This window comes from Carassius gibelio, chromosome A7, assembly GCF_023724105.1.
Source record: "Carassius gibelio isolate Cgi1373 ecotype wild population from Czech Republic chromosome A7, carGib1.2-hapl.c, whole genome shotgun sequence".
In the NCBI taxonomy this organism is placed as follows: Eukaryota; Metazoa; Chordata; class Actinopteri; order Cypriniformes; family Cyprinidae; genus Carassius; species Carassius gibelio.
The window spans coordinates 13,756,036-13,783,665 of record NC_068377.1 but is presented as its reverse complement, the minus strand read 5'-3'; the positions used below and the strand labels follow the sequence as shown (position 1 = coordinate 13,783,665).

At 37.8% G+C, this 27,630-nt stretch overlaps 1 protein-coding gene across 1 annotated transcript in view; it reads right to left on the bottom strand.

Moving 5' to 3' along the window:
• The window catches only part of LOC128016627 (disintegrin and metalloproteinase domain-containing protein 33), a 92,692-nt gene that overhangs the window by 46,993 nt on the left and 18,069 nt on the right, over nucleotides 1-27,630 (bottom strand). The window contains exon 3 of the mRNA XM_052601291.1: nucleotides 15,944-16,020. Within this exon, the coding sequence (XP_052457251.1) occupies nucleotides 15,944-16,020 (77 nt within the window). The remainder of the gene's footprint in view (nucleotides 1-15,943; nucleotides 16,021-27,630) is intronic.

The following is a 27,630-nucleotide window of genomic DNA, read 5'->3' as shown; positions in this document are numbered from 1 at the left end:
GAAGTTGGTTTAGTAAATTTTTACATTATCACATTTTCTATTAACAAGTGTATCCAATAATAATAATAATATAAAATTATTTTTAAAAAATCATTAAACAGCTCTCTGGAAAACTTGATTCTGACAGGGCATTTGCAACATTTCAAGATGTGTTATTCCCTGATAGCAAAACCATGTAACATACAGCTCATCTGGGTATTTGAAACTGTTGCTACTTCCACATCTCACACTGCCATGCTCTAACTCATTTCATTCAAATGCAACTGCAATCATCTTGTGCCTCATTTATTGACTATTTATTGTAAATTGTATTTAAAATGGAGTACTTCAGTATTAACAGTAGGCCTGCAGTAATATTTTAAAGATTTTTAAGGTAATAAACAGGTAAGATTTCAAACCACTTTGTTCTTGAATAACATTGTATGTTGTTATTTGTTAGAAACTGCTTTTCTTTGTGGAATCTTCATGTTTAAAGAGCTAATAAAATATTTCAACTCAAATCAATATTTCATGTCTAATTATTTACACAAGTGGCAAGTAGCTGTGTAATAAGCTCTGAGTCAATCCACTTCGCTTCAGGGTGGCCATAACAAAAAGAGAGTGAGAGAGAGAGAGAGAGAGAGAGAGAGAGAGAGAGAGATCTCTAATCAGTTATTTTCTCATTTCCTGAATTTTTCAAATCACGCCTTATTTATGTTTTTGCTTGGTTCTGTTGTGTAGTAACAGAAGTGTGCAGGATGTTTGCTTGATGAATGTGAGTAGGTGTGAAATTGGTTAGAAGAAATTGAAACCTTATATGCCACTAAAGATCTACCACAACCCAGGATGTGTAACCGACTACCATTTATGCAGTTTAAAGTATGACTCTCATAGTCAGTGAAGTGAAAAATTTTCAAGCTGCATCACTATTGAATTACATATAGAGTATTTCGTTTGCAACGAATCCCAAGTTGAAAGTGATACAACATGACTCATCCCCTAAAATTTGTCCTACAGACATTGACATGTTGAATAGGGGTGTTTACTACTGTTAGTATCAAACTGACAAATTTTCACAGGGAGGGAAAAAAGCCATACATTTACACTGAAGGTGGGATTCGAGTCATATCTACAAAACAGAATATAATAAAGAACGAGGATGGGCTGGTTTGACTAGAACACCCTATAAACCACCTGACAGCGCCTAACATCCCAGAACACCCCAATAGCCACAAATCATCAAGAAAAATAAAAAGCTTAAACTACTGTTAGACCATCATTGAAACCACGGAGCAACACTATGTGCATAATGCATAAGTGGTGCCATAACAAAGATAAAAAAAATCTGGTTTAGTTTCAGCACATTTAGCAGTTTTCAAGGTCACTCAGATTGTGAAAACTGACAAAGCAGTTATCAATGAGCTTATTTTACTTTCAAAGCAAGTAAGATTTTCAGAACATGTGGCAAGCTTCTGTTTAATATTTTAAAACACTCAAAGAGCTTCTCATAATTGCGCTCAAGGTCAAGAGAAACATACCAGATTTCACCTGTATGTATTCTGCAGTCTGCAACCCCTTTTGTTTTTCTTCCTGTCTGAAAAACTGAAGGTGTTTTCACAGTTTTGAAAATGCTGGACTGAAAGTGCAGCAGTAAGAACATCTGCGGTCTCAACACAGGAGAGATGACAGCTGTGTGTTTTATTGTTCATCTGAGGGGAATGAGACTTTACAAACAATGTGAAGGCAATCAGGTAGTGAACAGTCTAGAGCTGGGGGCAAAGATTAGTAGACTGCGGTCCAAATCACTTCTTATAAATTAAAATCATTAAAAATAAACATATAGTGCAGACAGAAAACAAGAGACTCGCTGATTGTCATGACAACAGAGAGCCACCTCTGGCATATTGTCCATACTGGAAGTAAGCAGCATGTTTCAAAACTAGATTTTTGTACTAATTATAATGGATGGAGTTGTCAGTTAAGCCACTTAATTTGCCTCCCTCTTACTTGAATGCATGTGTATAAAAGTATTTTATTTTCATATTTTTAAAGTGTGTTTTGTTTATTTATTTTTTTTGCTTTGTGTGGTTTTGCTCCTCTAAAATGGTCCATTGATATAACGATAGTGCATTTCCTTTGGAGTGCAAAATCATGCACCCAACAGTAAGGTAAACAGGAGACACATGACAAATAAAAACAATGTGTTTTCTAAAATCACCTCAAAATATTCAACTGTGATTGCATCTAGTCAGAGGATATCAAATATTAGATGCAATCAAAGTCTGAAGCTAAAATATCGAAGTTTGTGCCCACCATGCATTACAAGATATTTTGTGGAATCTGTCAATCTGTAGGCTGACTCTGACTTTCAGCAACTAGCATCGACTCATCCAGACTGTCATTTGGGGCAAATGTTGTAGTGTACATACATTTTCTACATTTACTGAAAAAAAAAGAGTTGTATCTGTTTGTATTATTTAATGGGCCTGAGCTGACATGAACTAACAGTGGTATTTTTATTTATTTTTTATCAACCAACATTATCAAAAATGTACAGTGTTTTACAGTCTGTGTTCTAAAGTACTGCTGTTGGCCAGCTTGAAAATGTACATATATTCCCAACATGCAAACTGTTACTTAGCCTGTGATATTCCTCATAATTGATCCTCATGTTAAATCAATACTCTCATTTGAAGGTCCGCTTTTTATTGAGATTGAGAGCCAGATATGAGCCAGAAAGCTGTGGCCCAGTGACCTAATGGGGCACAAATTCCCTTGCCCTTTTAAAGCGGCGCCATCTGTTACCAATCACCTCATTCAAACCAGCAGTACTCTACAATAGACTGAGAGAGAGAGAGAGAGAACGAGAGAGGGAAAACAAAGGAAATGGGGGGATGGGCACAGATACGAGGTAAAAAAAGATCATCTGAGAATGTGTAAGCGACAGAAAGAGAAGGCCGAGACGCATAGAGAAAAACAGAGTGAGGGAAGAGAAAGAAAGAATATATCCTCCATTATGTCAATTTTTTAAGTGACTCAAGACATGGCTACGACAGACACTCAAGTTGGCTTCTTGCTAATACAAACATATTCGGTGTTCCCCTATAAGGACTGCTCTTCAACATTGCACTGCTTACACTTCTCACAAATATTTGCCAAAGATGAACCAAGTTTCAGAAAGTGGAGCTTCAGTAGCAGTCACAATGATGGTATTTAGGTTGGAAACACACTCATACACACATATGTAAATGCAAATGTAAATGCTTATCCAATGCACAGGCCCATTGTACATAGTTAAAGAGACGGTTCACCCTAGCAAAAAAAAAAAAAAAAAGTCATTAGTTAATCTGGTCTTTTTCTCACATAAAGCTAGCAAGACTGTTTTCCACCAAGACAGCAGCAACTAAAAGTAGTTAATTGTTTTTGTAATCGAAATGCAACTGAAATTAAACAAAATATAAATTATATATGAATAACATAAATGTGAAAATCTTAAATAAAAATGTAAAATGTTATATTTGCAACTAACTAAAATAAGAGTTTAAGAAGAAACACTTAAATTGTTAAATGTAAAAACATTAAGCAAAATAGAAATATTAATACAAACAAAAACAAAATAAAATAATAAAGTGCATAAAATAACTAAACTTCAACTAAAATTGAAATATTTTTTTTTTCTTTATTCCATTTAACTCTTTCCACACCATTGACATATTTTTACGGTTTTTCGTGTTTACACTGTTGTACACTCGGGGCGCTATTACACATCTTCTGAACGAGTACAAAACCTCCCGAAAAAACCCCCACACATGAACAGGATGTAGAAACGAGCGATGCATATTAAAAGTAATGTGATCATCAGCAATAGACAGCATATAAATTCCAGCAGCATAATGTTACGGAATAAAATGTTGATACAGAAAGTGGTATGTGCCTGTGCAAGCTATGGAGGTGTTGATGGATTTTTGCTTTGATAATCACACTGAATATTATCCAGATGCAGTTTTTGATAAAAATTTGACTAGTAGTGAATGTGATTTGTGTGAGATGTAACTCGCACATGTTTGCTCAAAACTATAAAATTTTATGGAACCTATATTCAAGTGGTGATAAAAAAATAATGCTTTAAGCTAGAATAAAACAGATTTTTTTTTTTTAAGGAGAGGCTCTGATCTTTATTTTGATATATAGCATATTCAAATATTCATACAGCAAAATATAATGGAAGCTAACAAATTTGAGTGAAAATCATCAAAATCGCTGGTCGTGACTGGCAGCTTTTTTCAAAAATTCTGGTGGGGAAAGAGTTTTTTACTCTAATAAGTAGAAGGCCTATATATATTTTAAAGCGGGGGTGAAATGCTCGTTTTCACTCAATATCCTGTTAATCTTTAGTACCTATAGAGTAGTACTGCATCCTTCATAACTCCAAAAAGTCTTTAGTTTTATTATATTCATAAGAGAAAGAAACCGATTTTTCCCGGAAAAACACGACCGGCTGGAGGCGTGATGTGTGGGCGGAGCTAAAGAATCACGAGCGCCAGTAGGCTTTTGCGTTGAGAGCATGTGGAAGCTGTGACATTACCGTGAGGCAAAAACCATCATCCAAAACAAACCATGGCTTACAGTCAGATTCCAACATTTATTTATGATCCAGAATCAGATCCCGAGGCTGAAACTGAACGAGAGCAGCAGCAGCAACGACTCGCTCCGAGCGGGGCTCGAACCCGGGTCTCCGGCATGGGAGGGGACGCACTAACAAGGAGGCAGAGATATTTTAAGCAGTTTTACTCACCGCCTGCGGTTCCAACACACGATCGTGACCCTTTTTCGTTGGGATTGCATCATCCTTAAGAAATAAACGATACGCAAATCCGTCGTCAAACTGGGCCTTGTTTGTAAAACAAGCATCTTCGAAATGCAGGGAACAAACAAAAACACTTGCACAACTCCGTTGATGCTCTGTAAAAATAAACTCCATCCACAGGTCCCTTAATGCTGTTTTTTTTGGTAATCTGTGCAGGGTTGTCTTGCCCTGGCAACCAAAAACACACTTCTTTTGTGACATTTTGCGACGCTCTCCCTCTGATCAGTGAATGTCTTGTGACAAACCGGAAGGAGTATTTTGGGAACAAAAATACTCCTTCAAATGTACAACTTAAATTTTGAAACTTTTTCCATGTTTAGCATGGGAATCCAACTCTTTAACAGTGTAAAAAACTCAGTATGCATGAAATAGCATTTCACCCCCCCTTTAACATTTCAGTGTAAATAGAATCTATCGATATCTGCACTCAAAAGTAATTGTAAATAGCATGTTACAAAAAATATGGCTATTTTCACTTTCACACTTTCAGAATTCATTGATATTTGCACTTAGCGTAAATAGCCTCTATAACTATTTGCACTTATTGTAAACAGCACTTATGGCTAAGAAAATGTGCTATTCTCCCCTAGTGTAAATAGCATCTGTTGCTATTTGCACTTAGTGTAAATAGCCTCTATCACTATTTACACTTAGTGCAAATAGCTGCTGCTGCTTCAAAAACAATAAAACAACAAGCACTAATTTGTCTGGAAAGTTCAAGACCTCCATGAGTTTTAAATCAGTACACCCTGACACTGTATCATTGGATTAAATATTGGCAGGAAAAATCTTTAATGCGACGCAGCTGTTATAGGGTTGACATCCCTCCATCTCATTCCATTTTAACATCTGAGTCGCTCTCAATATCAAACTGCTGTTTCCTCCAGCTTGTTCCTGCTACATGTCACAGTCACATTAAACAGCAATAACTGCAATATTTCCACTGTAATCAGTTAGCATTATGAGCAGTCACCTCCAAACTAAACGCAAATACAGAATCATCACTCTCAGTGATATTTTCCAAGCAGACTGAAGAGGGAAGGCTTACTTAATCTTGAAGATGCATAAGAGAGCAGATTACACAAACACTGGCTGCTTGTCAGGAAGAGAACAAAACAAGCCTTCTGCAGATGGAACTGAGAGTCTGAGAAATGCATCAGGGTGAATCAGAGTTGTGTTAGAAAACATGCAACCATCCTCGTGGCTGCAGATGGCATTCATAAATGCATAATAACACCATGCACAATTTTGCTCTGTCTAAATGGGAGAAGTTGCTTTACTAATAAGTCAGCTGCTCAATGCAATTCTGGTTAGCACCTATGCAAGCAGAAGCTGTGATATCCTTCTGTAAAAGTATAGCTTATCTGGTGAAAGATTGGATTTAAGTTTTTACATTTTAGAAGTTTGTAGCAAACTTGCTGAAGGCTAAAAACTAACCCTTAGTGCCAGTACTTCACCAAAAATCTATTCGGATCATTGATTATAATAGCACACGTAAACAATTAAAATAAAATAATTAAGAAATAAGAAATATACAATTAATAATAATAATAATAATAATAATAATAATAATAATAAATTCTCTCTCTAAAAAAAACTGTATGTAAGTATCACCATTAACCTTTTAATGTTTTTAATTATTATCCATTCAAATGATGAGTGTATGAAGCAAGAAGACAATAAATGTCCATTTTTTTCTGGATCTACTATATTATTTTTATTATTATTTTTATTTTAATATTTAAAAATATATATTTTAATAGTTTAGCTGTTTTATGATGTTAAACCATCTTAAAATGGAAAACAATGGCACAGACTGAACCAAGTGACAACCTTCCGGTGTCTCTCTTGAAACAAAAACGAAAGTGATTTAAACTGTAATTGAGACTGGCTCCAAAAAGAAGTCCACCCCGTAGACCCATGTTAAAATGCCAAATTTGACAGCAGAAATGTAAGTTTAGAGCCTTGTACATAAAGTGTTTTTGTTCTATATAGCTAATTTTACTCTTCATGACAACTGTTACGGAGTGAATTTTTTTTTTTATAACTCATTTGTTTACAATACTGCATAATTAAGGGCGTGGCCACAGGTGGATTGGTGCTGCTGTCACTACCATTGAACAAGGCTGTCTGTGTTGCTAGGTGTTGACTGATGAAATTGCCCATGGTTTGGCTCTAAGAATATCAAAAACACCAGACAGACATGTAAACAATGTTAAAACTTGATTTATATATATATATATATATATATATATATATATATATATATATATATATATATATATATATATATCATATACTCTGGGATGAATACATTAAAATATATGTAGGTCAATCATTTCGGCTCTGATGGGATATGAGGTTCGGCTCTTGGGATCTGAAGCACAACTACCTGTTTTGACTCTTCATCTCCCTTTTCATGTTCTTTTCAGCTCTCTATCCTCTGTCTCCTTATCACCACTCTCCATGACCTAAACCCTTCTCGTCCTCCATGCTTCTTTATCCTTTCTCCTTCACATCATCAGTTTATACCTCTCAAATACATTCCCGCTCACACTCTCTCCAATTGTTTTCTTCCTTTCCTTCCAGTCTCTCTCTCTTATATTAGGCAAGATAAACTATATTAATCTCTTTCACCTCTTACACACCATGCCCTCCTACAGTCTCTCTCTAAATTACCTAGTTACCTTTTTAACAAACCACTTGACCTCAAAAGAGACCCACAGATCACCATAATGAGTAAATGGGCATAATCAGTGCAGTACCTTAAAGGCCATGTTGCAGGTTAACCACCACTTTCGATTAATGGGTGCATAAATCACTAAGGATATATATATCATTTTTAAAATTTCTCAAAAATTGTCTTAAAGAGCAGTTTTTTACGTTTTTGGTATTAACGTTTTTTTTTTTTTTTTTTTTTTTATGCAACCCGGTGATGACGTCATGTTGTGGAGAAGTGGAGGAAAGGTAGCCATAGCCTAGTATGATGCCGCGTTTCAGGCAACCTGTAACCCGTGTTCTTCCTTTTTTTATATTTATTTTGCTTTTTTGAACACAAAACAATCCAATCTCGATTAAAACAATTGACAGTAACAGGACTGACTCAATATAAAACTTAATAATGACTGTCATAGATATTACAGTATGATGTGAAAAAAACTAACAAATGACCCTCCCACCCTTCCCCAAAAATAAAATAAAATAAAATACACAAATAAAAATCTAATTAAATATATATATATTTAGGGTTTAGACACATGAGATGTCCTAGACTTTACCTACACACTTAAGGAGACAAAGAATGTTTGACGTTACATTTATCTCTTTATACCATTTTCTCAATCAATGCAAGAAAAGAACCCCATATTTTCATATACAGATCAAGGCGTCCTGAGACTCTAAATATCACACGTTCATAGCTAGCAATAATGCACATGAGTTTCAACCATTCATCAAAGAACCCATGTTTTTCCTACCTTAAACCCATGAAAGTGCACTGGAATGGCAGTCAAACCCATGACTTCTCACCCGTGACCTCGTACTAGATCGATGTACTCTGAGTTCCGAGGTCACACAGCAATTAAAACAACAATGACAGCCCCTACGAATAAATGAATAGCTATATGGACATTTCTAAGCATTTATCTCTTCCTCTGGTGAAAATTCTTTTTTTTCAGTTGCAAACGTAGCCACGTGTCTGTCGCTGTGTTTGGCATGTGCTTGTGTGGGCGGTGATGTCCCATGGTAGTGCGTTTTGGTTGCTGTTGGTTGATATCTGTCTGTCTATCTATCTATATGTCTATTCTATCTATCTATATATATATCTATGTATTTATCTATTTATCTATAATCTGCGCTATCTGAATACTCTCGTCTACTTCTCGTCTCTCTAGTAACTCTTAATGCTCTCAAGGCGGGCTTTGGTAAATTCTCTCCCCTACATGACGTAATGCAATGCAAATTATCATTACTTACATATAAGGCCCAAAATGGTTTAGCTCCTGCGTACCTAACTAGCCTTATACCATGTTACAATCCATCATGCTCCCTAAGGTTAAAAAACGCTGGACTTTTGGTAGTTCTTAGGATAGCAAAGTCCACTAAAGGAGGTAGAGCTTTTTCACATTAGGCTCCCAAACTCTGGAATAGCCTTCCTGATAATGTTCGGTGCTCAGACACACTCTCTCTGTTTAAATCTAGATTAAAAACGCATCTCTTTCGCCAAGCATTTGAATAATGTATCTTAAATTGTGAGTGTAGTTGCATCTGATCAAATGCGCATTTTTATTCTTTAGCTTGGGTTAAACTAATTAATTTTACTTTGTTGGATCAGCAGCTATGCTAATGATGTCTTTATTTGTTTCTATGTTTTGCCACGGTAACTAGGATTTACACAAGCTCCAGTCTGGATCCAGAACACCTGAGAAGAGATGATGCTGGCCCTCAGAGGACCTCAGATGATGCTAACCCTTAATCAACAAACAGAACTAAAAAATATTGCTACAAGTGTGACTGCATCATATAATAATTATTAATTATTAATAATATTAATAATGTTCATCGTCTGGCTGACTATGTCTTGTATTAATTTTTCTACAAATCCTGTCATACGTGCACAAATCACAGTCACCACTTATAAGCTATTACTAAATATTGTAGAAACATAATTTTCTGTGAAGTTGCTTTGTAATGATTTGTATTGTAAAAAGCTCTATACAAATAAACTTGAATAAACTTGAATTGTGGGGGAAAGGAGACCGCTGTAAGACAGTACCTACTTTTTCGTATTATATTCCATTTTGTGATACCCAACAACATAAAATACAATGGATTACAGTTTAAATGCTTATTACCAACAAGCAAATTGCACAAATTCGTTGAAAAATTAACCCTGCAACACGGCCTTTAAAATAACAAACCTCAAAGGTCATTTCTCTGCATTATTCTGTTTTAAATGTAATTAAAATATGTGGTAAGATCCTCCCCAGAAGAGATTAAAACACATTACTCCAGGTTATAAACACTCACTAAAGCATGCCTGTCATCCACGTGTATCTGCTCATTCACTCTCTTTAAACTCTCAGCTTTTCACAAATAGCTTGCCTACAAATAAAATGGCAAAGCCTAGCACTTGTCCGAAATTGTGATGGGTAAACAACGCAAAATTTTACCTATTTCTTATTGTCATTTGCAAAATGAGAGGCTCTTATTTTGTTATTCTTATGGAGTCAAAAAATGGAAAAGAGGAGTTTGCTCTATGCAATACACGAGCCATAGAGTTTTTTTATGGTCACATTATGGATCATATGTAATGCTTTAAAGGGTTAGTTCATCGAAAAATCATAATTATGTTATTAGTAACTCACCCTCATATCGTTCCAAACCCGTATGACCTTTGGAAGTCAATCTTTTGTTTGTTATCTGGTTTGGCTTGGTGTTCATCTTATGCCGCGTTTCCACCGAAATTACTCGGAACATTTTTACCAGGAACTTTTTTTCCCAGGAACTTTTTTCCCCCAGACCTGTTGCTTTCTGCGTTTCCACCGCGGTGTAAAGTACCGGGAAGATTAGGCAAATGGCTGGTGACGTAGGTCCGTGCGCGTTTCTCAATACAAAGTACTGCTGATAAAAAATTAAAAAAAAAGTATGCTGATTTTGGACGTGCATCATCGGTAGTTAGTTCAGACTTTGTGCATTCGACTGGGGAGTGTGATGTCCGCAACGACGCAAGTCCGGTAAATCTATAAACAGCAGCGTAACTATATACTATATATATATATATATATATATATATATATATATATATATATATATATATATATATATATATATATATATATTAAACTTAATAACTTCAGTCAGCTCTTCTTGGCTACTGCAATTTTCCCTACTGTATATTTACAATAAAACGAAATAGGATATCAAATACCACTGCCTCCTTTGGTTTTCATTTAAGCATAATAACAGCTGCAGAAATGTACTTAGTTCAGAGATATGTGTATATGCAGCCATTACAATGAAACAAAATATTATATAAATTTGCCTTTTTTATTTTCATTTTAACATATAGTTAAATTGAATACAGACCAAAGAAAACCTGTTAGATTTACTCCGCAGCTGAATTATATTTTATGTTTAACCACTAAAGACACATCAGAGTGGCACATATCAGAAGGTCTATCCCAGGAGAGGCTGCTCTCTGCGGATACATGAGGACTGACCTCCCGCTGATCGAGTGGAGCTCACCGTCTACGAGATCGGCGAAACACATTTTTAAATAGGCGCTGTCTTTATAAATAAACCACAGATTTGAGTTTTAAACAACTACATTCTCGCCTGAAATACTTTTAAAATTACATTTCATGACACAATAACAGTAATATTTGAAAATGATCCAAATAAATGGTGGTTGAACTCAACCAATGCTGCGTGAACTCAGATGGCTTTGGCTACAGCAATTTTCCCCTCAGTATATTTACAATAACACGAAATAGGATATAAAATACCACTGCCTCCTTTTGTTTTCATTTAAACATAATAACAGCTGCAGAAATGTACTTAGTTCAGGGATATGTGTAACGTTATATACAGACGTCACAATGAAACGAAATATTATATAGACTTGCCTTTTTTATTTTCATTTTAACATATAGATAAATTGAATACAGACCAAAGAAAAGCTGTTAGATTTACCCCGCAGCTGAAATATATTTTATGTTCAACCACTAAAGAGACATCAGAGCCAGCGGCACATATCAGAAGGTCTATCCAAGGTGAGGCTGCTTCTCGGCGGATACATGAGGACTGAGCTCCCGCTGATTGCGTGGAGCTCACCGTCTCAGAGATCGGCGAAACACATTTTTAAATAGGCGCTGTCTTTATAAATAAACAACAGATTTGAGTTTTAAACAACTACATTCTCGCCTGAAATACTTTTAAAATTACATTTCATGACACAATAACAGTAATATTTTGAAAATGTTGATCCGAATAAATGGTGGTTGAACTCAACCAATGCTGCGTGAACTCAACCAATCAGAATGTTTAGCGCCAAAGTCCCGCCCTCGAAAGTTCCGGAACTCTGAAAAAGTACCACCTCGCCAGCAGGGACTTTCTGAGGGGCATTTTTTTACCCGGAACTTTATTTAGTTCCTGGTTCCTGCGGTGGAAACACACCAAGTACCAGGCCAAAGTCCCTAGTTCCTGGGTAAAGTTCCTGCGGTGGAAACGCAGCTTTAGGTTCTCTCTTCACAGCAGTTCAGTCAGTGTACAGTTTGAGTACATGAATTACTCCGGGATATTGGTTTGATTTAACTCAGAGGGAGTGTCAGCCACATTAAAAAAGTTAACAGCTTAAGTCATTTGTGGATTATTGCTTATTGGAGACGCGAACCGTTAAAAATGATTCAGTTCGATTTGGTGAACTGGTTCAAAAAGATCCGGTTACATCGAATGATTCGTTCGCGAACCGGATATGACAAACTGCTGTGTTTTGAGCTCTCTCACAACAGACAGGGAAGAGAAGACAATGATGAATAAAGTTGTAGTTTTTGCTATTTTTGGACCAAAATGTATTTTCGATGCTTCAAAAAAATTCTAAATGACCCTCTGATGTCACATGGACTACTTTGATGATGTTTTTCTTACCTTTCTGGACATGGACAGTATACCATTCACACAGCTTCAATGGAGGGACTCCATTGAGAGAGAGAGCTCTCTGACTAAATCTAAAATATCTTAAACAGTGTTCCAAAATGAGCTCAGGGTTAAAATACCAAAATTACCTATGCCAATTTTTTTGTTGTGTTTTTTTTTACTTTTTATTGAAATGGATTTTGTATTAGAGCTGCACAGTTCATAATTACATATATTATGAAAAGGTATTACAGTATTTCATTTAAATCTACTTCAATTCCATCATTTTGTATTTTGTAGTTTTTTTGTATTTTTTGTATTTTGTTTTTCTTTTTTTCCTGTTGTGTTAAAAAATATATGCATTTAAATTAGTCTACAGTAATACTGTTTACTATTATCCTCTTTTTAGATAGCAGAATTTTATTTAGCTTGAATTATTGACACACTCTATCCCTGTTTAACAATGTGAAGTTAATTTGACACAATCTATATTGTATAATGAGCTATATATATATATATATATATATATATATATATATATATATATATATATATATATATATATACACACACACATACACAGTGCCCTCCATAAGTATTGGAACAATAAAGACAAAATTGGTCTGTTTGCTGTGGAGTCAATAAATCTGTAAAAATTATTTAAAGATGAATATGAGGCACAACTACAGAATGTCACATTTTATTATTGGGTGATTCAACACAAAGATGTTTTACCAGCTAAGAAGATCGGCACTTTTAGAGTTTCATCTCCCTATCTGATGTGAGCATAAGTATTGGAACTAAGTTGATGGACCGATGAGACAAAGATTTACCTTTATCTAAGTGATTGGAAAGCAAATGTGTGGAGAAAAAAAAGGAACTGCAAATGATCCTAAGCATACAACCTCATCTGTAAAGTTTGGTGGAGGTGGTGTCATGGCATGGGCATGCATGGCTGTCTTTAGAACAGGAGATCTTCATTTCATTGATGACTTAATTTATGATGGCAGCAGCAGAATGAATTTGGAAGGGTACAAAATCATCTTGGCTACCAATATTCATGAAAATGCCACCAAACTCATTAGAAAGCACTTCATATTGGATCAGGACAATGACCCAAAACACCCTACCAGGACTTTATCAGGACAAATAAATAAAGTCTTAGATTGCCCAAATCAATCTCTAGACTTAAATCCGATTGAACATTAATTTCACCAGCTGAAGAGGAGACTAAAGACAGAAATTCCCCAAAACAAGCAACAGTTGGAATTGGCTGCAATAAAAAGGCTGGGGAAAAGCATTTCAAAGCATAAGACCAAGAGTTTGGTGATGTCAATGGGTTTCAGACTCTGATTTCATGCAAGGGATCTGCAACTAAATATTAGCTTTTAATCTTTAACCTCTACCTTAAATTCAACTGTTCCAATACTTATGCTCACATCAAATAGTGGGATGAACTCTAAAAGTGCTGTCCTTTTTATTTTTGTAAAACATGTATGTGTCGAAAGACCTAATAAGTAAAAGTGACTTCTAGTGAGCTGTGCTTCATACATTGCTAGATAATTGACAATGCAATTGACATTTTCTTCCTGGAAAATTTCACCAAAACATTGCTAATGAGACCAAGCACTTTAACACTACACTACACTACACACAATGTAAATAGGGGATTCACTGTACTATTTACATTACACATTGATTATAATGTCAACCTTTGCAAGGATTCACAACATGGGTCAGTGAGCTTAGTGTTGTTTTTCATCCTACTAAAAGGGTCAGTGCGATGTTGTCTTGATTACTGAACCATAAACAGCAATAAAATAATGCAACAAGACAGATCTCTGCTTGCTATGATAATTCAATTTCCAGATACAAAAAAGCAGTGGTCGACAGCAACAAGTATTTTTACTTAGTGTATTTAAGTAGATTTTTCAAGTATTATACTTCACAACATTCCAACGCGTAATACTGGACTTTTTACTTTATATTCCTAAACTGTAAAATTACAAAATAAATGCCCATTCAGCGTTCAGTACTTTTAATTCTAATACTTAAGTACATTAAAAAATCTAATACTTTCATACTTTCATAAAATTTAAAAGGAGTACTTAATACCTTTTCTGGAGTGAAATATTTTTAAGGATATCTTTACTTTTACTCAAGTACTTGATCAGTGTACTTCATCCACCACTGCTTATAATATATAAATTCTATTTAAAAAAAAATGCCCTATGGTGCTCCAAAAAACAGGTTTGCTTCTTTTGAAATGTCCCTTTACACAAAACAGACACCTTCTGCCCTTCCTTCTAAAAATAACCTTTCCATTTCTGTATGCTCTCCTTCTTGTTGTGTGTGGAAAGCACTTCACTGCAAGAGATGCAATGCAAAGAAGCAATTAGACAAATGGCATATACACTCAAGTAATGCACCTTCTTTTATCTATTTCAAGAAAAGCTTATTCTATAGATTGAGTGTATTCATTAAAAATTCTTCAAGCTACCCTCCATTTCCTGGGCCATTACAATGCGGCTGTGATCTAGATTCTATGCCAGCCCTCTATGCCCTGACTCTCCTCATTTTCTTCACTTCGACCTGCTTGGAGAGTACTTTTTCTTGTAAAAACTCCAAAAAAGACTACCAGACTGCTTTGAGGGTTCCTTCGAGCTTCAACAATACTCAGGCAGTCAGGCTGCTCGATGTTTATGTGTGTCAGCCCTTGTGTCCTTTCTTCTGACCTACATTTGAAAAACCAGACTGGCCAAGACTCCCAGGGAAAGCAAGGTTCATATGTGGTTAAAATAAACATTAACTCTGCCAAGTTACATTAATGTGGTCCTGCAATTTTTGAGAAGGATAAGGCAATCTATCCCCAGAAGGATTTCAGTACAGTCAGACTCAGACTGTGACTCTTTTGCACTGGTTCATCTCCGCTTTTGGCAGAACAATCAGAAGGTGATGGAGAATTTCTTAGAACATCTGCGGTTCAAGTCATTATTCCACTTCCTGGACAGTTTTACCAGTCGCAAATTAATTCAGCACCACTCCCAAATCTCCTCTTTATTAGCTGGATATAGAATCTTTTTTTTTTTTTGCTAATATATTTATTCGGATATGTATTCAACAGCTAACTGCATAGCAATCTGAAAAATCAGTTTGCAATAAAAATCTGTCTGGAGTATATTGAGGTTTAGAATGTTTCTCGAGTAGTACAGTATACCCTTATGCTCAAATGTTTAAAGAAAAAGGCTTTTTATTTACTTAGAGTAGTCCACTCACGACTGCTTAGATGGGAATTATGAAATCTTCCAGTTAGTTAGTAAGAAGTGTGAAAGAAACAGAATAAGAGTTATTTTAAAGAACATGTGAGGGTGTTCTGCAAATGTCCATATGTCAGTACCTTGTAATCAGATACATTTGTATTTAATTATATGTATGGGTTAGTTATTTAAAGAGATTACTTACTGATTTCGTTCAACGTGTAGAACCAATTTCAAGTCCTGGGATGAGACTAGAATCTCCCCTCTCTCTGGGAACTGGTCCTGATGAAACAGAAATATAACTCAATTTAAAAACCAGAGCTATCCATGGCATTTCTGTCAAAAACAAACTGGTGTCATAACATAATTTGTTGAGTTGTTTGGTATTATTACTTAATATAATCATTAAGAAATGGCAACACAACCCATATACAAGGCAGATGTATAAAGAGTACCTGAAAACCATACTTGACTCCATTACAAGTTACAAGTCACCAATTACAAAATGACTTGAGTAAAAGTCTTAGAGTATCTGATTTTAGCAGTACTTAAGTATTTTAGTCATACTGAATGTAGGTTAAGAGATGCATTAGAGTAATGCTAGTGAAGAACAAAAAACATTTGGTTTGTGAAGACAGCAATAACATTTATTTTCTATAATCAAAATAAAACCGAGCACCTAAAAATTCCAAGAAATCAATTTCAACACAACCATCATAGTACATTTTGATCTAATGTCGACTTCAAACCCTCTAATTCTACAAGTTACTGACAGTGATTTTTAAAACTTCAAAAATATGGAAGTCAAATCCTCAGTCAGCTTCACACTTAAACCCTGCCATTAGGAGAAGAAACAGTGTTGAAGCCAAAGGGCCAGAGCTAGCATCTAGCATGAGTTTGCTCTGCATCTGCTGCTTGTGGTTAGCTGTGCTAGCAGATAAAATGGGTAGGAGGTTGAGGACTTTGATCCTCCATGTAAATGCTTTCCAAGAAGTCAGATATCAGTAGACACAAACTCCTCCCTCCAGCATTCAAAAGTCCTGCGATACAAATGGAAAATCTCTTAGTCCAGCGGCAACTAAAATCAGTAAGAAGTTCTACAGAGCTTGGAAAAAATGTTGTATAAACAGTACCCCTATAGGGACCACATATGAAATGACTGGAGCAGCAGTGAAAAAGAATGAATCAAAATGTAAAACATCATGCTGCAAGCACATTTTGAGAAAGTAATTTGAAGGTGAAAGCGTTTGTGAATTATTACTATTATGCTTGTTATTGCTCATTCAAAAGTTTAGAGGTTTTTCAAAAAAGTATTAGTGCTACAGACAAATATGATGCCTAAAATTGAGTGGTCAGATGGAGCGATCTGTGCTTTTACTTTTTAAAATATTCATAAAATGTTCACTTGGTACATGCTAAACTGGTAAACAATAAATCTAAATTAATTTGACTTACACTGAAGGAGGAACTTGAGATATATCAGGGACAGGAGTATTAAAAAAATAAGTCACCACTTATATTTTCATTATAAAATGTAACAACCTAATAGCAACACTCTCAAGCAACTGCAAGTAATGCCTTAACAACAACCCACATAACCCTGGCAACTTTTACATGGGCCAGGTAAGTCACAAATCACAAATCATACAAGTCACCACTCATACTTTCTTCAGTCACGCCCTGATGTCATGTGTCGTTAAGGGATCTTTACGGGTTGTGTGTGAAAGCACGCACATATCCCGGGTTATCACTGGCAGTGTGAAAGTGCAAAATCTAGCTACCCGGGAACAATTGCCGGCACATTTTATCCGTGTATTTGCCAGAATGGCAGTGTGAAAGGGGCTCTTGGGTCCCTCAGCCTTATGAAAGTGCAGACGGTAAAGATGACGACACATCAAATTACCATCATAAACAGGCAATTAGTTGACTAATGAACAACTGGTCGACTAGGAAAATCTTTAGTTGGGGGGTAGCCCTAGCATAGTGACAGCCTCGCAGTCCCCTACAATACTCTTATGACTTTTTTTAACCACCTAGAAACACCCTGCTAACTACCCACAACACCTTAGCAGGTGCCACTTATGGCTCATTTCCACCAAACACTACAGTACAGTACGATATGATTTGGGATGACACACCCTGATCTGGATTGCATTTCCACTGCCAACAGTACTCTTACTTGATAGGCGTGGTGTATGCCGGAAAGTAGCAATCAACAGCATTTATATGCAAAGAGGAAAGCACCACATTGTCTGAGTGTATGTGTGAGAAAATATAAGATTATAAAATACACTTATATATTTGTTTTTGTGTTTGCACACTATGATGTGAAAAAGCTCAGCACACAAGCAATCATAGATCTACAGTAAGAGTAACCGAACATTATGTACCGAATTACTGAACTAGGTACCCCAACGGAAGGGTCCCAAAACATTACGGTTCTCTATTTTTGTACCATTTACTAACTTCTGACATGGAGACAGAAATAATTGTGTATCCTACTGAACTGAAGCATACTAATCATTGGAAATGAGACATTTTACTGCATTTTTTCCCAAAAAATTGTCTTGGCAACCCTGTATAAGACCCTTGCAAACTTTTGCATGGGCAAGTTCCACTCACGTATTCTTCATAACAAGTAAAAATCTAGTTTCTGATGCAACTGTGGAGAAATTATTGGAACATAAAGCCATATTTTCTATTTGGAGAAAGGAAATGCATTAGAAACCACAGGACTACACACAGACATCTTTCAGAATGTTCTAGGCTGAGGGGGAGTTAAGCTCCATGGAATAAAGCAAGAGAAGACGAGTAGGTTTGAGACGAGTTCACATCTCACAAATTAAATGGGGTAAGGTTTAGATGAGGAGTTGCGGATGGGGTCACTTTTCCTGAATATGCAATCACTTACCAACCCCAAGAGTTTCATGCTGCTGTCAAAGAGACAGGTGAAGGGATGAGAGAAGATGTCAGAGGACACGGAAGAAATGGATGGTAGAAAAGGGGAGACAGGATGATAAAAGATGAAGACGTAAAGATAGACTGCTAGAAGTGATTGTACAGAAGTGTAGAAGTTGTCATACTGTTTTGGAAGTCTCGCAAGTAATGCCATTGGAATTTAGATCCTCAGACTTAGCAATCAAAACATGTCTGCATACCCAAAAAGTTTAACATCTCATTCTTGACAAATGCTTAATTTGTGTTGGTTTTATGTGCACTCTATGACACAGACACAATTTAGTTTAGGTCACTCTGCACACAAACACACACACACACACACACACACAAACACACAAAAACAGACACCTTATTCTAATAAAAATATCTTTCCTTTAAATTGTTTAAAATAAGCAAACCCTTTCGGACACCTCTCCAGACACTTCATCACCTCAGTTTAAATATTTATATGAGGGGAATCAGTTGTTCCTCTGTTGACATGATTACATCTGAATGATAAATGGAAGAGCAACACAAAGCCAGGGAGGTGGGCACTCAGGCGCGTGGTATCTGCAATCCCAGAGCTCATGCTGGGCTGCAAGCTTGTAGTGTTGTGAAAGACTGCACCATACTGGGACTTTGTATTTGTGCCAAAGCATGCATATCAGCTAAACATTTTCATACACAATAGAACATAAAATAAAAATTTAAAGGAATAGCTATTCATCTTTATGCTTCCAAACCTGTAAGAATTGTATATATATATCCCCTCAGCCTTAGCTTTTGAAGATTAAAACCAATAACATTTTGCATCGCTGCAAAAAATGACGTCTCAAGCTTGAAAATACTGTAAAACCAAAAGAAATTTGAGTGCTGAAATAAATTTCAGATTGTTTGTCACACAGCCTTATCATATGGCTTCAGAAGACTTTGAATATAGTTCATATTAATCACTATTATCAAGCTCTAATGGCTGTTTTTAGTCTTTTTTTGGAGCTTGCCAGAATCCATTCTCATTCACTATCATTGTATGGAAAAGAGCAAACTTCTCCTTTTGTGTTTCATGGAAGTCAGTCAGTCAAATGGGTGAACTAAATGTGAGCCACTGTATCCCTTTAAAAATTTTACAGTGTTGACTTTCAAACCCTCCTTATTCTTGCTATTACTCTTCCAAATGATGTAATGATCTGTATCAATGCATGTCAGGTTAGGCAATTCCACACTGCAATAATGAATTCTGGATGCAGCAATGAGAGCTGGAGGGGCTGAGAATAATGTCCTGCCATGTGAGATGGTTTAAATCATTGAAGGTATAGAGATGCATTCAAATTTGATGTACTTTAACACTCTCTTTTTCACACAGCCTGCTTCACAGAATGCCAACTTGTGCTTTGCTCGGGTAAATATTCTGACAGGTTTAAAAAACATGACATATTTTTCAGAGATGAAACCATGATAGCACATAATAGTAGACTGGGACCAGAGAGGAACCTCATGAATGTGTGTTTACATCAGCCGAGGGAATCAAAGAAAATGTGATTTCACATTAAATCCACTCACTCCTCAATGTGACAAATTGTCCTAGTTTCATATTCACTTGGTTAAGGAAGCAAATTCTTGGTAACTGTATTTCTTTGTCCATGCATTTTCCTTTGAACTTACTGGACACATTTTGACTAATGGGGGTTAGAAATTATTGAGCTTCCAGGCGCAACACATATGAGACCTTTTATAGGGGAGTTATCAGCTTTTGGAGTAAGAACGGCTATGAGAGATTTGGAATCAGCTATGAGGAATTTATATATATATATATATATATATATATATATATATATATATATATATATATATATATATATATATATATATATATATATATATATATATAAAAGCTCACTACCATTAAGGGAGTTGTGTGCACCAGATCAAATTTACCACAGTCTCCTCATAACATTCCATCCTGGAGGACTCAGCATCGCTCATTCTTCATGTGTGACTATGTTGAAGAAGAGACACAGCAAAGATGATTTGGGGGAATACATCCCGATGGTTCAAACCAATGCCCCCTGGCCATCAAATAAGGGATTTTGATAGAGGTTAATGTTCTATATTTATCTTAGGACTCAATCTCAGGCTACTGACCCTGACTACTGATCTTCTTTAGTGTATTCTGGCCAAGAACTGTCTGCTTTTACAGGAAGAGAATTTCTGACTGACATGTCATGTTGGTTTTACATGATGAGGTAGGTTTATCGGAAATATCTGAATATTTATATATATATATATATATATATATATATATATATATATGTGTGTGTGTGTGTGTGTGTGTGTGTGTGTGTGTGTGTGTGTGTGTGTGTGTGTGTGTGTGTGTGTGTGTGTATGTATATACACTTTAAAGAAAATGTGTAATAGCACGCATATTCCTAAAATATTATCCATTTATTAGAACTAATTAAGCACATATTAATGCCCTAAGGCGCCAATCACTAGCGAAATTAATACACTGGAGTGTCGAATAGCTGCCACAAATATATCCACACCTGTATGATAGTTTGCAGACAGACTTTAAAATTTCAGAGAAAACATTTAATTCCTAGAAAGAAATTGCAACGAAGCTTGGTGTCGACTACCTAGAGTTATGCAAAAAGCGACACAGAGAAACATCCGAGAAAAGTTTTCCAAAGCCAGAAAAGGAAATAGTAAAGATAAAAGGTAGCAAGTACCAAATACATGTGTTTCAAATAAATGTTAGCCTACTGCTGCGGCTGTAGTTGTTGTTCTTTCAATAAGCGAATTTAAAGGGTATACAGTAAATGTAATGCCAAACGAACATACAATAATAAACCTTTGTTATTATCAAAAGTAAATCGTGACACCACATTAAAAATATAAAAGAAGTGTAACAATTTATCCAGTTTAATAAAATAAATGAACACTAATAAAATAAAGTAACAAACTGACTCCAGTGTTTTGTTTTGTTTTTCCAAATCATGCTAAAGTTTTCTGACTATGAGATATTCACACTTTCTATAAAGGACTGATTATGGAAATGGAATGGTTATTTTGTATTGCAAACATGATACTTGATGCTGAACTGCTGGTAATCATGATTCTTTTGTCTATAATATTCTGACCATTGGTGCAAGTCTCACACCTAGATTGCCTACACTTCTTTATTGTATCAATGTTTTGTTTAGGGATACGTGCAAGCGTCGCGACATATGTTTACATTAATCTATACACCGCCTCCAGCAGCGCGGGGGTGAAGGCATGTTTGGAAACTGTATAAAGTTGCTCAGCCTTTTCAAACTTTTTTTTTACCCCAAACAAAGAACAAAAACAAACTTCTACATGACCTTATTCTACATCCCTAATCCTACCCAATGCCTAAACTCAACTAACTTACTAACTATTAATAAGCAGCAAATTAGGAATTTATTGAGGGAAAAGTCGTAGTTAATAGTGAATAAGTGTTCCCTATTCTAAAGTGTTACTCAATATTTTTTCCACGAAAGTCCTCTTAAGAAAGAACACATTTCTCAAGAAAGTTTCTAAGAACTGCAATTTTTCTAAAATTCTTAAGAAGTTTTCAAATATATGTAGAGTTGTTACTGATTTTAAAATCCAGCAAAAATTCATGTCAGGTATAATCATGAAAAGTCTTACTGTTCAAAAACTTTTTCAGTGTCTTTAAGAATAATGGCACTGAAGAACCTAAGTGAAAATACATTCAAAGACTTACAATTCAGACTGAGCTTCACAGTAGGGGAAACACACAAACAAACACACAATCATGAACATACACTCACTTAAATCTGACACTGGCCCAGAAAGCAGAAGGCATACTATGATTTCTTAAATACACACATTTTTTCACATTTTCCTTACAAAACCTCTGAATTTCTGAACATTTGAGCATTCCTCCAGACTGTTTATGAATGAAAAATGACTCACAACATAATAACCTATCTTTACTTTAATTAAAACTCTGATGTCCTCCAAAATAATCATTAAAAGGAATATATTTTTGGCCAGTCGTCCTCACGCACATCCACCTCTCACTGAAAGTGACTCATCTGTCCAACAAAACAACAGTGAATGAATAAACATTGTTAAAAAATAAAAATGGCCATGTCTGAGCTAGTTTTTGAATGATGCTGTTTTGTGTGCCGATGTTTGGGTGTGTGTATGTCTGAGCATTCAGTGCTGCTTTTCTAAATTCTCTACATCATTTTATATAAACCACGAAGGCGACTTTCAGTTGGAGCATGTGGACTGTGCCAGACTGTCTTATTATGTGGCTTATCAATTCTTTAACACACCGACCTACCTTCGGACTAGCACACACTCACAAACAAACACACAAAAAAATCCTATTAAACCAGGTATTTTTATACAAGGAACACGTATTCACCTACTTGTGAGCATGACCCAAATGCCAGGCAGGTTCATCTTGGGCACCTACGTCCTAAAACAAATGAGCCTATTCCATCATGGCTGCAAATTCAGCAGCAACTTCAACTACTTCACTTAAAGTGGGACTTCAGACTCTGTTCACTTCAATTCAAATGTTGGTTTTACTTCAGGAGGTCAAAAAGTAAAACACTTTCAGAGCAAAACTGGAGACAAGAGACAGAAAAAATGCCTCTGGAAGTTGAGAAAGGACAGGGGGAGAGTGAGTTAGAAGGATGGAATAAAAAAGATAGAGCCATACAGAGAGTGACTGTGATGGAGAGGCGAATGAAAGGGAGGAGAGAATGATTGAGAGTGAAAGCCAGAGAGAGATAGAGGAGAGAAGAAAGAGGAACGTAGGGTGAGGAGAAACAAATCTAAATCCTTACAGGATTGCGGGTGTCAAAAGTGCTTATTTTTGTTTTAAAGGGCGTCCTCCCGTGTAACTTTCCACTCTCATTCTTTTGGCTCTTGCTCTCTGACTGAACTCTGAAAGTATTCTCTCTGTTAGATGTCGTATTTCTACTAAATTAAATTCTACATAGAATGTAAAACACCAAACATTTGGCATTACGTTAACTTCTTTACCTCAAGTCTAGTTTTCTGAGTATTGATTACTTACTCCAAGGTGGAATTAAAACTAAATTAACTTTGGCATTAGAAAAATACATAACAGAAACAACACAACTAAATATGCTCTATACAAAATTTGCCAGGTGCTATGATTAATTGAAGCTCAGGTTTTTTCATAGTCTTCCTTTAGTCTCTCATTCCTTCCCTTGTTTATCCATCTCCCAGTTTTGAAAGGATAACATTTATTTTTCAGATCAGAAAGATCTAAGGACTTCTCGCATTATAAAAATAATGCTTTTTCAAGTTCTGGGCCACTTCTTCTCTGGGAACAGCACAAATTATATTGACTTTTGTATTTCTTATTGTGAAACTCACAGTTATGTATACAGTACATATTACATTAACATTGATTGTTACAGTATATTCTGTATACTTGCTGTAAATCTTGGCCATTTCAAGAAATGTTGCCTTTTTGTGATGAAGTAGATATCCGTGCTGGGTACAGCACACACACACACACACACACCACTCTGAATTTCCCTTCACCTCTGTTTGGTTGCCAGCCAAGCGGGTGCACACGCCATCTTGACAGCCCATGGCAGTTTCACACACTACATTTCCCTGTTCCAGTTTCATCCCGATCACACATATTGCATAACACATGCATTCTGTTTTGTTAATGTCTTATGTATTCATTTGTTGCTTGTCAGAAGTGTTTGGCATGGTCAGTCTTTCTGTTGGTGCTGGCGAAACCAAGCGACTGAGCACCACCCACTTATGACATCAACGTTGCCGCTGCAACGGCACACTGTGCTTGAAGTCAGGCAAACCGTCCCTAGGTTACGTATGTAACCCTAGTTCCTCGAGGGAACGAGACGCTGCGTCGTAGCGCTTTTGGGGAACGCCTTTGGCAAGAACAACTCTGAATATCATGTGCAATCAGTTCAATGGAAGAGCGTGACGTCACAGACGGGGTGACATAGCGACCAGGAAGCTATAAAGGCACGTGCCACACAGCTGGCCTCAGCTTCGAGTAGGGAAGCAAGCGCAGACAGGGGTGCCGGGAGTATGGCTCGGCGACGCAGCGTCTCGTTCCCTCGAGGAACTAGGGTTACATACGTAACCTAGGGACGTTCCTCTTTGGGAACTCGAGCTGCGTCGTAGCGCTTTTGGGGAACGATGTGCCAACGCTGCCAGACTACCAAGGCCCTGCCTAGTGTGTATCCGAAGAGCACAGCTTAGGACGAGAGGACAGAAGAGCCAGGAGCGGCTCGCATATCGAGATTGTAAAATCTGGCGAATGTAGAGGGCGTGGACCACCCCGCAGCGTTGCAGATGTCCAAGAGGGACACACCTGCTAAAAAGGCCTTAGAGGCAGCCATACTCCGTGTAGAGTGAGCCTTGGCTCCCAAAGGAAGGGGAAGACCAGATGACTCATAGGAGACGTTGATAGCCTCGACTATCCAACGGCTAGGGGTCTACTTAGAGGCAGGAGAACCCTTTTTAGGAGGACCATAGCATACAAGCAATTGGTCAGACTTTCTCCACAGGGCAGCTCTGTGGATGTATGCGTCCAATGCTCGCACTGGACACATACAATTTAGCTTCACCTGGTCTGGCTCCCGAAAGGGAGGAGGACAGAAGGCCTGCAGTACGACAGGTTGTGGTGTGACAGAGGGAACTTTAGGAATGTAAACCGCTCGAGGGTAAAGAAATGCTTTGGCCATACCAGGGGCAAAGTCTAGATAGTTAGGGGCCACCGAGAGGGCCTGAAGATCTCCAACTCTCTTTAGAGAGGTAATAGCCAGTAATAGGGCAATCTTAAGTGTCAGATGTCTGTCTGAGATTTCTTGAATTGGCTCGAATGGAGCTTTGCAGAGAGCCTCTAACACCACAACCAAATCCCATGGGGGAATACGGGACCGTACTGGAGGTCTCAGCCTCAGTGCACCTGGGAGGAAACGTGTAACTAGGGGGTGTCTACCCAGTGACTGGTCACTGAAAGGGACGTGGTAAGCAGCTATGGCCGCCACGTACACCTTTAAGGTGGAGTGGGTTAACCCCGCAGAGAGCCTAGCTTGTAAAAACTCCAGAACTGTACCAACTGGGCAGTTAACAGGGTCAAGGTGGCGATCTCTGCACCATGAAGTGAAGAGTTTCCACTTTAGGGCGTACAGTTTCCTCGTAGAGGGAGCTCTGGATTGGAGTAGGGTCTCAACAACCTCGGTTGAGAGACCAGCTGCTAACAGATGTGCCCCCTCAGGGACCACACCCACAGCTTCCACAACTCCAGGCGAGGGTGAATTATTTTGCCCTGCGCCTGAGAGAGTAGATCTGTCCTGATCGGAATCTGCCATGGAGAGCCGTCGAGGAGAGAAATCAGATCTGCGAACCATACTCGGCCCGGCCAGAACGGGGCTACTAACAACAGACGGACCCCGTCCCGGCGTACTCTCGCCAGAACTCCCAGGAGCAGAGCGATGGGGGGAAAGGCATACAGACGAAGCCTCGGCCAAGTCTGTGCCATGGCATCTAGTCCCAGTGGAGCTGGGTGAACTAGAGAGAACCAGAGGGGACATTGCGATGTCTCTCGAGTCGCGAAGAGGTCCACCTGAGCTTTGCCAAATATTTGCCATATCTGCTTCACCACCTCGGGATGAAGAATCCATTCCACGGGCCTCGGCCCCTGTCTCGACAGCATGTCTGCTCCCACATTCAATCGCCCAGGAATATACACTGCTCTTAGCGAGAGGAGTTTGCCCTGGGACCACAGGAGGATCTGGTGCACCAGCTTGTACAAGGGGCGTGAACGCAGACCCCCCTGGTGATTGACCGCTGTGTTGTCGGTGCGCACTAACACATGACAGCCTCTCAGGTCTGGGAGGAAATATTTTAAAGCTCGATATACTGCTAGCATTTCTAGACAATTGATGTGCCATGTCAGATGGCAACCGCTCCACAGACCGCGGGCATGGTGGCCACTCATGACCGCACCCCAACCGGTGAGGGACGCATCTGTCGCTAGCGTTACACGGCGACCAAGAGCTCCCAACACCGGGCCCTGATTCAAGAACCAAGGTTTCTTCCATATGTCTAAGGCACGAAGGCATCGCCGCGTGACCTGAATAGTTCGGAAAGGATTTCCCCTTGGGGAAAACCCCTTGGTCTTGAGCCAACACTGAAGGGGCCTCATGTGCAGGAGACCAAAAGGTATCACGTTGGACGCAGCTGCCATGAGCCCTAACAGTCTCTGAAACTGCTTCACAGTGAATGACTGGCCTTCTCTGACTCTCTTGACTGATGTGAGGATCGACTCGATCCGAGCAGGAGACATACGTGCCTGCATCGTGGTCGAATCCCATACTATGCCTAGATAGGTGGTTCTCTGAACTGGAGAAAGTACACTCTTCTTGGCATTCAGTCTCAAACCCAGCTCCCCCATATGGGCGAGAACGACACCTCGATGTCGAACCGCCATCTGCTCTGATTGAGCTAAAATCAACCAATCGTCGATATAATTTAGAATGCGGATGCCCTGCATACGGAGGGGTACCAGAGCCGCATCTACACATTTCGTGAACGTGCGGGGTGAGAGTGCAAGGCCGAAGGGAAGTACTCGATATTGATAAGCTTTGCCCCCGAAAGCGAACCTCAGAAACTTCCTGTGTTGTGGAAGGATGGATATGTGGAAGTATGCATCTTTGAGATCTATTGTGACAAACCAGTCCTCGGATCTGATTTGAGCTACAACCTGTTTGACAGTAAGCATTTTGAACTTCAGTGACATAACTGAGAGGTTTAACTGACGTAGGTCTAAGATCGGACGCAACCCCCCATCCTTCTTTGGAACTATGAAATACCGGCTGTAGAACCCGGATTCCCTGTCTAGAGGAGGGACCACCTCGATGGCCTCCTTCCTTAATAGGG